Source organism: Labrus bergylta, chromosome 22 (genome assembly GCF_963930695.1).
Source record: "Labrus bergylta chromosome 22, fLabBer1.1, whole genome shotgun sequence".
In the NCBI taxonomy this organism is placed as follows: domain Eukaryota; kingdom Metazoa; phylum Chordata; class Actinopteri; order Labriformes; family Labridae; genus Labrus; species Labrus bergylta.
Genome location: NC_089216.1, coordinates 16,395,038 through 16,408,120, shown reverse-complemented (window position 1 = coordinate 16,408,120; position 13,083 = coordinate 16,395,038). Strand labels below are relative to the sequence as shown.

General features: G+C 44.6%; 1 protein-coding gene across 1 annotated transcript in view; it reads left to right on the top strand.

Moving 5' to 3' along the window:
* The first annotated feature begins 247 nt into the window (after positions 1 to 247).
* pde5ab (phosphodiesterase 5A, cGMP-specific, b) overlaps positions 248 to 13,083 on the top strand; it is a 54,873-nt gene continuing 42,037 nt past the window's right edge. The window contains 4 exon segments of the mRNA XM_020643595.3: positions 248 to 583; positions 5,437 to 5,941; positions 7,956 to 8,129; positions 11,883 to 11,972. Of these exon segments, the coding sequence (XP_020499251.2) occupies positions 486 to 583; positions 5,437 to 5,941; positions 7,956 to 8,129; positions 11,883 to 11,972 (867 nt within the window). The 5' untranslated portion in view covers positions 248 to 485.

The following is a 13,083-nucleotide window of genomic DNA, read 5'->3' as shown; positions in this document are numbered from 1 at the left end:
GTTTAAAAAACATGCATGCTTTGCCTTTGTGTTCATGCATACAAACAGCAGCTTTTGGGACGCTTTATTTCTTTGCAATATACCGGAAACAGTTTATTCCTGCATGTATGGACCATATCATGCATGCTGTGTTTTTATTTATTAGTTTATTTGTAGCGCCTTTGAACATATGGGAGAGAGAGAGGAGGGGAGGGAGGGGGGTCTTCCTGCTCTCTTTCTCTCTCCCTCTCTCTCTCCAATCCGCCAACAGTCGCTTCACCAACGAGGAAGCGCACAGTCACCACTTCATGATCCGTGCGCACCGACCGACCGAGCGAGCAACCGGCGCCGGAGCAGCTCTCTCTCTCTCTCTTTCTCTCTCTCTCTCTCTATCTTTCTATCCCTTTCTCTGACTCCCTCTCTCTCCGTTTGCGTTGTTCGGTACCGGCTCTTTGTGTATAGATGTAGACGGTAACCGGAGCTCAGCGTGCAGTCGCCTCTGCGCCATGGAGGACTGCTGCTCCCCGGAAAGCGAGAGGATGGAAGCGTGGCTGGACGACCACTTGGAGTTCACCCACTCCTACTTTATCAGGAAGGCGTCAAGGTAAAGACAAAAAAGAAAAGAAAAAAAGAAGTCTGCAGCTGACACGTTGTGGACACTACAGCTGATTTATTGCGTTTGTGTACAGCTCCGCAGCCAATCAGGGACGCTTTAATTTCCTCTGATAGTTTTTTTTATTATAGGGAAATACACACCGTAAGCGTAAACACTCCAGCTGTCGTTAATGCGACTCTGACATGGTCCACTGTGACCTGGAAACCCCATGTCCCTGCTCAGGTGGTCTGTACCTGCAGAGTTAATGCACTGTGAGGTGATTCACACCTTCCTCTGCACAATCAGCTCCACAGTTGCACAGATCTGTTTAATCATTAACTTTTACAGCTGCCAATGATTCTGTCTGTTTAATTCTCAGCCCGCTCCGCTGAAGAGGTTCACGCACGGTGATAATTAAACAAGTCCTTCACATAGAGGAGCCTGTGGACCTTTCCTCTGCTGCAGACCTCTGGTCCTGTGGAGTTTAGGGTGCATGCTTTAGAGGGAGCTTGCAATAAGAGAACATGTTTATGAAACTACAGAAGAGGATTAGAGACGCGTTCAACGTGAGTCCTGAGTTTTAATGGAGCATTTTCAGTTTTGCACAGACTTTATATTCTGAATTTATTGACAGAATTATGACCTCTTTGATCTGGAATATAACATGTGTATTTCAATATTAGTTAACCTAATTGTTATGTTCAAACTCAGAAGTCTATCTTAGATTTTACGGCTTTATTTACATTATTCTGACCAAATTCTACAGAGGCCCTAAGCTGCAATACAGCCATTCATTTTATTTTACCCAGTTTTCCCGTGTAACTCAGATTACGTTTTTCTCTCTCTCGAAAATTTAACTTATTTATCTTGTTATCTTGGGATATTGAATCGGATTCTGAGTCACATAAAACGTATTGTTACATGTCCTCTTAGTGCTTTTGTAAAAACTCAGACTTTATTGTTTGAACTTTTTATTTAAAACTTTGATTTTTTTATTTTAGACATTTTTTTAACATGGAATTTATTTTTTCTTCTTCTGCAAAAACGGTTTCATACGTCAAATTATGGACAATCATCTTGATTTTAAAGATGATTATTTTTGGTGCTTTTTGTGCGTTCATTTGAGAGATAGGACAGTGGCTATCAGGGAGAGAGAGAGTGGGGAATGACATGCAGGAAAGGAGCCACAGGTCAGATTTAAACCTGGGGCGTCCGCTCTTGAGGACTAGACCCCCGTTCGCTGCCACTCTAGTCAATGATTGTGTTTCCACAGGGAGCGTTGCTGACATACCATGGTGCGCAGGGACTATGTGGAAATTTGGGGTCAGGCGAAACAGACTTTTTACATTTTATTTTCTAAAACAAAAATTCACAGTGAGCGATATTTTGACTTTTAAAAGAAAGCAGGATGACACTTTTGTCTTAATGACGTCTTACAAAGCGCATAAAGATGTAAAGTACTGCTTTGTCCACAGGGGGCACCAACACTGCATAAAGTCCCTCACAGGAGCTTTAAGTTCCAGATTCAGATTTTACTCCTGGACAGAAATTACACAAATGAAAAAAAAAAAAACCTTACTTATTATTTTCAACTTTTCTTAACATTTTCTTCTTCAGGCAGCAGCAGCTATATAAGGCAGGTTTGACAGCCGGCTCGTCGTCAGCCTGGCAGCACTTCATCGGGACACTCTATGCCTGTGTTTGTTTTAGTGACAAACCCCTTCAGAGCCATTCATCCACTTTATCCACCATGTCAACTTCTCACTCTGTCGCTTTTCCTTTCAGCTGCAGCAGCACACGCTCAATCGCCCTTCTCCAGATCTAAATATTCTCCATAAAAAGTATCGTGAGGGGACGTCTTTCTCCTCCTCCTCTTCTGCTGATTTTAACTGCAAAGTTAAAAAAAAGAAGATTTATGAGCGCTCACATCAGCCTTTCTGCTGTTCTGGTTGAGAGGCTTTTCTCAGAGAGGTATTGATTCAGCCACACAACCTCGGGATACATTAGGGTCGGCTCTGTGGGGAGACGTAGTACGGAGAACTCAGCTTGATATGCTGCAGTCAGATAACAGCGATTCTCTGTGACTCTTAAGTTTTTATTCGCCTGGCTCAGGGCCAGAGATAGCACGGTTAATTTCACGGCCTGCGCCTGTTAACGTCTGACCCGAGTTTCGACCTTCCACTCCGGTGAACGGAACCTTTGATTGGCCTGGAAATATCAGGACGAGTTGCACGACCTTTAAAAACTTGAGTCAAAGTGGAGGAGAGCAGGCTTGGAAATGTGTGTGCGTTTTAGTGTGTGTGTGTGTTCATGTTGTAGGAGTTGATTAGACAATGTGTTGGCTGATTAGAGAGCCTCGCTGTAATTACATTTTCTGTTAACACACAAACCGCACGAACACACACACGCACACGCTCACATTATATTTGTTCCAGCAAATATCCGCTCACACTTTAAAGAGGGTTTCAAATGATCTTTTCCAATGTGACTGCATCTTTTTTTCATTACCCTAATTTTTTTTTTTTAAAGATTTATTTTTGGGCTTTTTGTGCCTTTAATGCGGAGATAGGACAGTGGACAGAGTCAGAAACCAGGGAGAGAGAGCAGGGAATGACATGCGGAGGGAGGCCACGGGTGGAAGTGAACCTGGGCCTCCCGCTTGAGACGACAGCCTCAATACATGGGGCGCGCGCCCTAACCATTGCGCCACCAGCGCGCCCCTTCATTACCCTAATTGATACTTTATCTTCCTACTGGACCTAAAATGATTTTAATTCTCTGATATTATTTATTCTCAAACATTTGGCCGGGATGAAAGAGCCTGTTGTGTGATCATAGTAGGACTGGGTATTTCCTACAAGCCCACGATCCGATATGTATCACGATACAGAGGCCTTGATACAACATGTTGTGATACACAGATTTTGGATACCGACCATGTCCTACACTGAATTCACTATTCTGTGAATCTGTGATAGGACGCTGCTGACCGGTGATTGATTGCATTTTGTTGTGTACAAAACTAACAAAGTCGGAAACATTATCACAGGAACACATTTGAGCTTACTGTTCACGTCTTACCAGTCATAAAGTGTCCTTCCCTGTGTCCTTGTTCTTTTTATCACTTAACCCCTTTCCTAAAGTAAACAAACGCCTTGACTAGCAGGGGTCAATGCAGCATGAAGAACAAATCACCGGCACAGCTGACCATGCTGCCTGTGCTCGCTGCTGCTGCTGCTGCTGCTGAGGGGTTAATTTATGCTTCTCATAATGAGACTACAGCATAGAAACCTTCAGGTGAGAGGATCACTGAGTGCTTTGTGTGTCACATCTGGGCCCTGTGTACATTAAAGGTCACATAAAAAGAGATGTGTGTCTCGTTGTTTGTGTGGATCGAGATCCTTATAGCTTTTTTCTCTCAGCTATGTCTCTGTGGAGGAAGCATATGAGGGGATAAAGCTTCGATATGCAGGTTTAAGGGCTGATCTAAACAGCGAGGATGGAAATAGGGTTCGTCCAGTAGAGAGTTCACAGCCGTCTCATTACTGGGTGAACTCGGAGTGCAGGGACAGAGCTAGGAAATCATTCATCTGCTTAGTTTTTCTCTCGTCTCTTCCCTTCTGAGGAAGAAACGCGGAGGTAGATCAACAGCCCGATCCAGCGGGGGCGTCTTCTTTCTAAGATCTGTCTTCAGGCTTTTCTACTATGTGTGTGTGTGTGTGTGTGTGTGTGTGTCAGAGTCGCTGTCAAAGGGTTTGATCAAAGTAAGAGGGGGTTTACTAATGAAATTGGATAAAAGACTTTGGACCAAATAATGAAAAGCATTACTGTTGGCGCTAATACTCAGTTGTAGCCTAGTAGTTTGTGCGTGCGCCCGATGTACAGAGGCTAAGATCCTCCGAGTGGGCATCACAGGTTTGAGTCCCACCTGTGGCTCCTTTCCTGCATGTCATTCCCTACTCTCTCTCGCTCCGATTTCTGACTCTATCACTGTCCTAAAGATAAAGAGCAAGAGCCCAAAAAGAAACCTTCAAAAACATTTTAAAAAAGATCATTATATCAAAAAGTTTCACTGTCATTTTTTCCCCAATATAGTTCATCCCAAAAAAACGATACCTGTTTCAATACGTCAGCAACAAAAAAAGAAACCCAAGGCACCTCATATTTTGTCATTTCTTTTTTTTTTTTTGTGCAACTTGCAGAAAATGTTCCTGTAATCTTTGATGGATAGAAGCACCTGTCCTTGGACATAGATGTCATTTTTCTTAAAGAGGACATATTATCCCCCTTGTCTACCTTTTTAAACAGTCCCCTGTGGTCTAAATGAAACATCTGAGTTGTGCTTTGGTCAAAATATAACATGAATCAATCACCAGAGGAGGTTTGTGACCCTGTATAAACCAGCTCTCTCAGAACGCTCCGTTTCGGTGTGTGTGTCTCTTTAAATGACACACACCCCTGAGTTTTCCCAGTAGACATCACTCCTCTGTAGAGAGAATAAAAATTACCAACCTGTGCAAAAGTTTTGCCCTAGGCTGGGGGTGGAGTCCATGAGTGGAGATACCAGGGGAGGGGAGGGGATTATTTTAACAGAATCCCCTTGTGATGTCACAATGAGAGCAAATTTGAAACAGAGCATTTTTCTCTGTGTTGTAAGACTTATGCAGACCACAAACAAAGGACTGGATGGATTTATTTCACATTTTGTGGGTCGGTAGACACTCAGGTTACCCAAATAAATGTTCAGAAACACTGTAGAAGTGGATTTTTCAGAATATGTCCCCTTTAAATCTTTAAAGTCTAACACAGCTGCACAGAACATTTCTTGTCAAAGCCTCTCATACAGTTTCTTCTCTCTGCAGGGAGATGGTGAATGCTTGGTTTGCTGAGCGCGTCCACTCCATCAAAGAAAATCCTCCACAGCAGCGTCCCCACCAGTCCTCCACAGACCCCTCCTCCGCCTCCACCATCCTCCCGCCCACACTCAGCCTCCTGGACAACCGCTGCCCGTCCCCAGCCACAGCCCCCAGCCCCGCCCCCGGCACGCCGACTCGAAAAATCTCCGCGTCAGAGTTCGACCGCCCACTCAGACCCATCGTGGTCAAGGACTCTGAGGGATCTCTGACGTTTCTGAGCGACGCTGACCGTGAGACTGTACCTCCGTGGGGCTCAGTGATGGGGGAGGGAGGGGGAGGTAATGGGGGTGGCTGCGGCGTGGCCGGTAGGGGCAGCGGGGGTGACCGCTGCGCCCGGCTGCTGGAGCTGGTGAAGGATGTGTCGAGTCACCTGGACGTGACAGCTCTCTGCCACAAGATCTTCCTCCACATCAACGAGCTCATCGCTGCAGACCGCTACTCTCTGTTCCTGGTAGGAGGAGAGGGCCTGTGGGTCCCACTGTCACTCTCACTGGTTTAACTGGAACACAAAGATTGTCTCTGCTAGTTTTGATTTTAAGAGATTTTATAGATATCAAAATATAGACGCTGAGAGAAATGTCCCTTGTGTTGGGACTTTTCATGCTAATTCAGATTTTAACACCAGCAACATGTTCCCAAAAAGTGTTTTAGGGCTTGAACATTGTGTACAGATAAGAGAGCGAACCTCTGATTACTCTCATCACTGTCTTAATATCTTTAAACCGGGGCCATATTTTTTCGATATTTCTAATTTGAATAATTAATATTTTCAAAACGTTTTAGGGAATGCTGGAGTAGATCAGCAAAGTTTCAGATCATGAGGTATGTTGGAGTAATCCCAGGATGTCTCTGCAGAGGGCGCTAAACAGCTTGTTCTGCAAATCGCACGATATTTCCCCGATATGAAACCATAATTTCACCAGACGGCTTCAAGCCTCTACGTAAGCTGCTGAAACCTCTTACATAGACTCTCTTCTCCCAGCACTGGAGAGCAGCCCTCCCCTGGCAGCCCTGCAGTGGTCTGTTCTCTCCAGGAAGGCTTCCAGGGAGCTGGCCAATCAGAAGAGAGTGGGCACATGGGAAGGGGGGTCTTAAAGAGACAGCAGCTGAAACAAACAGTTTCTGTCAGAGGCTGAAATTAGGCTTTTTTTACTGACCCCAGTATCAGATCAATAAGGAGGTTTTTGAGCTGCAGATCATACAAAGCTGCTCTTCAGGTTTCACAGACTGACAACATGAAAGGAGAACATGAGGAGAATATGGGACACTTAAAGAGGAAGAGGCTTTTTTTGAAGCCACAAACAGAGGTTACATATATAGCTTGTTTCAAAAACACCAGACTCCACTGACAAAATCTTTAAAAGTTTGCTTTGAAGAACACAAAGTTGTTGATCTTTGCTTGGTTTAGTTAGTTAGTTCATGTTTCTGTGCTTTGAAGAATTAGAGCTGACCCCTTTAAAGCCGCAAACTCACACCAGTACAAACAAGCTAACCATTTGATGCCTCACAGTCGTTCCTATTCTATAAAATGAAATGTCTGTTTCTCTCAATGGAGTCTGGTGTCTCTGACGAGAGAGACGTAATCGCTGTTTCCAGTTTGAGAAATACTCAAGGGTAAGCTCTAGGCACCTCCTGTTACCTTCCATATGAGGCTTAAAGTCCTAAAAGTTATAATCTATGTGGGTATATTTTGCGCCCATTTTTTTTTTAACTGCAGTACTTTCATGCAAAGTTAAAGTTTTTCACCATTAACAATCTCGGACGCCAACACATTTTTCCCAATGTCAGTGGATTATTATTTAAAGTGCAATAAGAAGCTAATATAAACTCAAACTCTGCAGCTAACTCTCATTTGAGTCGTGTCATTTGAGTCGCCCTGGCTGCTAATTGCTCCTCCATGCTACATGCTAACTTCATTGCTTGCTCTTTGGCTGGTGGTGTGTGTATTTGGTTTATCTGAACATAAAGCCGCGTGCTAACACTGGAAACAACATTTTCTAAATCAGAACAAAGTCCAACACAAAGTCTTACACAGCATTAGTATTTTAAGCTACTGTTTACGTCACATATTGAGAGTGTTTACATGGACTTTGCTCCATGTCCTATTGTTTACGGTGAGAAGGCAGACTCAGAGGGCAGAACAAACACCTAGCTGTGGGAGTGTCAACCACCTGGGGGAGGGGTTACTGCCCTTTGTGATGTCATGAAGGGAAAATCTCTAAATGGCCTGTTTGAGCACACATTTTCTGAAAAGTGGAGCCGGCAAAAGACAGAGAGGATGGACTTATCTCATCATTTGTATACAGACTAGAGACACATATTAGTGTTAGAATTTTTTTTCACAATATGTGACCTTTAACCTTTTAATGTAGGGCACAATAATGAATAACAGGTCATCTCTATATTGTGGCTTTATCTGACTTGTGTGACCACATCCTGTAATCTGTGTGTCTGTTTGGTCCCAGGTGGGCGAGGACAGCTCAAACAGGAAGTTCCTGGTCAGCCGCCTGTTCGACGTTGCAGAGGGATCCACGCTGGAGGAGTCCTGCAGCAACTGCATCCGCCTGGAGTGGAACAAAGGCGTCGTGGGACACGTGGCCTCCACGGGACAGCCGCTCAATATCAAGAACGCTTACGAGGTGAGGATGAACCGCGGCGCTGTCTCCTGGTTCTTTTATCTTTCTTCAGCTTGGCTTTGATGCTGGAGGAGAAGCGTGCGTTGAGGACAGTTTTTGTATCTGTGAGTTTGTGCTGAAACAGGCTCGTGTTTGCTTCGGGCACATTTGATGCTTCTTGCTGACTGAGCACAGACTACAGGGAGGGAGGGGGATCAAAGAAGGGCAAGTAGGTCAAAGTGCTCCACTAGAGGGTTCATCTCCACACACACACACACACACACACACACACACACACACACACACACACACACACACACACACACACACACACACACACACATGCTTCTTCGTCTTCCTCCTTACTGAGTAGCAGCAGAGTGTCTAATGACATTTGACCTCCTGACCTCCCGGCTGATGTCGTTTCAACACACTGTCACTCTTCCCCCTTTAGTCGATGATCAACCAACATGTCTTGGTTTAGACTTTTCTTGTTCTTGAGTTTATCTTTTTTAAAACCACAAAGAGCCGTTTCATCATCGCTGAAGCCCCCCCCCCCCCCCCCCCCCCCCGGACTCTGTTGACAGAAACAGAACAGGAGTGTTGCTGGCTTGTTGTTTCCTCGTGTGGTTTTATGAAGGACTTATTTGTCATCAGGTATCCTGATCAGATGCTCTGCTGTCAAAAGAACAGATTTCTCTTGATCAGAACTTTATCTTCTGTTAGCGAAGATTACTGACACTGATGCTATCATTAGGTAACGTTAGCTAGCTAGTTAGCACTCAGCTATGCTTTGATGATGAAGAGTTTCTTTTCCCTTCAATTCCCACACAGCAGAATTATTGACCCAGACACTTTGAAAATACATAAAATGCTCTAAACCTTTGTAGTCTTTCACTTTAATGGCAGCGTAAGTGAAAGGATTCTTCACTAGATGTATGAAAACATCACTGGAGGGAAGCACGGCGCTACACCGGAGCTAGGGTTAAGCCCCCTCAAGTGTTTTGTTAGTATGTTTTTTTTTTAAAATAAACTGTAAAAATAGCACCCCAGCATATTAGTCAAGCTCCCCATCATCACCTGGAGAAAATCCTGGCTCCGCCCCTAACTGGAGGGAAGATGTGGCGAGGACTTTGCTGTCCTTAGCGTTTGAAAATGTGTGGAGGGAGCTGTTTATCTTCATATCTCTGTTTGTGTGCGGTCGTCAGGTGATGTAAATGTGCCGCTGTTTTGATGAGATTGAAAATTAAAAATTCTGTTTTCAGTTCCGATGCTCTTTTTTCCCCTCAAGCTGCCGCGCCGGGTGAGTTAAGAATAAATAAGCGTCAGTATGTGGAGTATTTTAAATCAAAGCTTACGGCAGTTTTTGCTTCACTGGCTGTAAAATAACTTCCATAATGAGAAAGCTTCAAGACGGATTATGAAACTTCATTGTCTTTATACCTCAGGGACGGCAGAGCAGCGCCATCAGCGTCTGACATCATGTGTTTCTGTGTGTGTGTGTGTGTGTATGTGTGTGTGTGTGTGTGTGTGTGTGTGTGTGTGTGTGTGTGTGTGTGTGTGTGTGTGTGTGTGTGTGTGTGTGTGTGTGTGTGTGTGTGTGTGTGTGTGTGTGTGTGTGTGTGTGTGTGTGAGAGAGCGAGAGAGATATTTCCTGCTGTGTACCTTCCTCTGGTTGCCTGCCAACCGAAACAACAACAACATGATGATGATGATGATGATGATGATGATGATGATGATTACTGGGAGAGAGAGAGAGAGAGAGAGAGAGAGAGAGAGAGAGAGAGAGATGAGAGAGAGAGGAGACAGGGCAAGAACAGGACAAATAAAGAACAGGCGTGGCTGATGGGATGGTCCACCTGTGTCCAATTAGCTCAAGTGTGGTTTTGAGTGTGTGCATGTGTGTGTGTAATTAAACCCTGTCATGAAGTGTGTGTGTGTGTGTGTGTGTGTGTGTGTGTGTGTGTGTGTGTGTGTGTGTGTGTGTGTGTGTGTGTGTGTGTGTGAGTTTGCAATGATTGACCTTGTTTGTGAGTGCATGCACACACATAAAAATGGCTTAATGTCAATCAATGTTAGAGCATCATGAGTGTTGTTTTTTTAGGACTCTGCTAATGCACGATGTTACACGGGATTACCTGAGTGTGTGTGTGTGTGTGTGTGTGTGTGTGTGTGTGTGTGTGTGTGTGTGTGTGTGTGTGCGCACGTGTACTGCTGCAGAACAAGATACTGCTTCCAGGAAGTCCATCTGCGACATCTGAGGGACTCCCCAGCTCTCTGATTGGATCTTTAACTTCCCATTAGTGTGGTTCAGGATTACATTGATTTCAGCAGCGTGATGACAAACAAACCCCCCCCCCCGAGCCAGGGGGTAAGGAGGGGGGGGGGGGGGGAGGGGGGGGGGGGGGGGTGCTGCATCCAAAATGTAATCTTTAAGAGAAAGGCAGCAGGAGTTCTCCATCATTCACTGAGTTTTGTTTTGATTCCAGTTGATTCTGGCCCATGTTTCTTGGATTATAAAAGATTATTGTGTGTTTACACTTTGTGGTCAGCTGGTTTTCTTGCTCTAGAGGGAGTTTTTGTTCTGGTGACAGACTGTTTTGGTTTTTGTCAGAGTGACTTTAAGTGAAACAGACAAGGGTTTGGTTACTAAAGCCTTTTCACATCTGCACGCCCAAACATGTCTAGATCATTTCAGGAGGACTGGCCCCTGATATACTCCTGACATGATTGTTCACACATGCACATCACAGCAGGAGATTACACCGGGGTCCCCTGAGGCAAGACATAAAGACGTAAAAAATTAGAGCCTGACCAATTTATCAGCCGGCCAATATCAACATATCCAGTGACTATCGGTATCGGCTAATTTTATAGCATATATGTGCAGATATTACAGATTTATTCACCAGTCACACAGCCATTTTATTTAAGTTTCACACTAGCAGTTTTTCTGTCACCAGCAGAGAGCACTATATGGATTACAACAAGCATCATGACTCTGCAGAGTGTTGAGCGGTGATGCACGATGCAGCCGACATAACGATATCAAGTTTTTCTCGCCCCAAAAATCCCTTCTCGGTCGGGACCTTGTAAAATGAATGACGCAGAAGGAGCAGAAAAAGCAGATCAGAAAAAAATGTAAATCAAGGAAAACAAAGGCAGCGATAGTAGAACCCTAAATGTAGAAAAATCCTGTTGCAGCACAAACACAAAGAGCCTTTTTATCATACCCAGATATGTTTGTTTAGAATGGTGAGACCAGTGCGATGTTTCCCTTCCAATCAGGGTGCGCACACACCACAACACACACACACACACACACACACACACACACACACACACACACACACACACACACACACACACACACACACACCCCTCGAGTCTAAAGGGTGCCAGTGGATGGAGAGAAGCCGAGTGTTTCAAAGGTCAGCCGCTCCAGCAGGAGAGTATTCCTCTGAACAAAACATCATCTCTCCACCCACCAGCAGTCCTTAACGTGCCTCTGAAGCCCCCCCCCCCCCCCCCCCCATTTGTGATTCATAGACAGTGCTTTAAAACAACTTGTGAGGCTTTTATTTTGGAGGAGTGGACTTTTGTGTTGCATAACGCTGCAGCTCCACAGATGCAGTTTATACACAACATCAGTTTCTTATGCACATTTGTCGTGCATCATATTCCCCTGAATGTGTCACGTGTTCGTTTTCATGAAGTGGCTGAACATGTTTACTTTTTCAGTTTTTATATTAACTTGTGTTTGCTTTTCCTCACCAGGACCCGAGGTTCAACGCTGAGGTGGATCTGATCACAGGCTATAAAACCCAAAGCATCCTCTGCCTTCCCATCAAGAACCACAAAGACGAGGTATGAAAGTACACAACGAGCAGCGCACACTTCACACAGTCGGGCTGAGTAAAAGACCTCCAGTACACCTGAATGAGGGGGGGCACACAGACTTTGTGGAAATCGGGGGTTAGGACAAGACTCACTTTTTGGACTGTTTTTTTAATTTTTATTAACCTCATCCTACCTCCTTCTCTGTTCCTATGACGCTCATTGTCGTTACTCTCATCTCCGTGACTCAGAGGAAGTTAGTATACTCGTGTTTTTGGGGTTATCGTATTTGGTTTGTTGAGGCGTTTCAGATTGAAAATGTCCCTGAATGTGCACGAGCCTACTGGTTAAGAACACGTGAGGTTTATCAACACTGATGACCTGCAGAGGCGCTTGCTTGTCAACAGGCAACTGCATGGGGCCCCACACCAGGACGGGGCCCAAAATGATCAAAATGTGCAAATTTTGCAATGACAGTAGGAAACCTCCCTTAGGGGTCCTCATCTGACAGCACACACTTTCGTTGCCCTGCTAAGCGTTGCAGCATAATTGCTGTGAAAACCAAAGTTTGTCAATGAAAGTCAACAAAGAAAAAAGAAACGGGAAGTAAGAGGAAGAGGAGTAAGCGTTGGGACATAATGGTGATAAATTCAGGTTGTAGGGCCCCCCAAATATGTCATACCTGGGACCCCAACAGACTCTAGAATCGCCCCTGACTATTGGCGCTAAACAGAATGAAAGGGACAGGTGATACTAACAACACCCTGACAGAGTAAAGCAAGAGAAGAAGAATAAAGATCACACGACGTCTCCTGAATGAAGACTCAACTTCACAGAGCATTTATCTCATCGTCTAATTAGATCAGCTGCTGGAGAAATCTTCACAGTTCAGTCTCTCTGGACAAATTCAATCTTTTAAATCCATTTCACTAATTGATTGCATCCTTTTCCAATAAACAGCCTTAGCAACGCAAACCTTGTTGACAGCCTTGTTTTCCTGTCAGCACGAATCAGAGATCTGTGCTTCATCTCTACCAGAAATGTTTGAATGTTATAGAGAGAGAGAGAGAGAGAGAGAGAGACAGACAGACAGACAGAGAGAGAGAGAGAGACAGAGAGAGACAGAGAGAGAGAGAGAGAG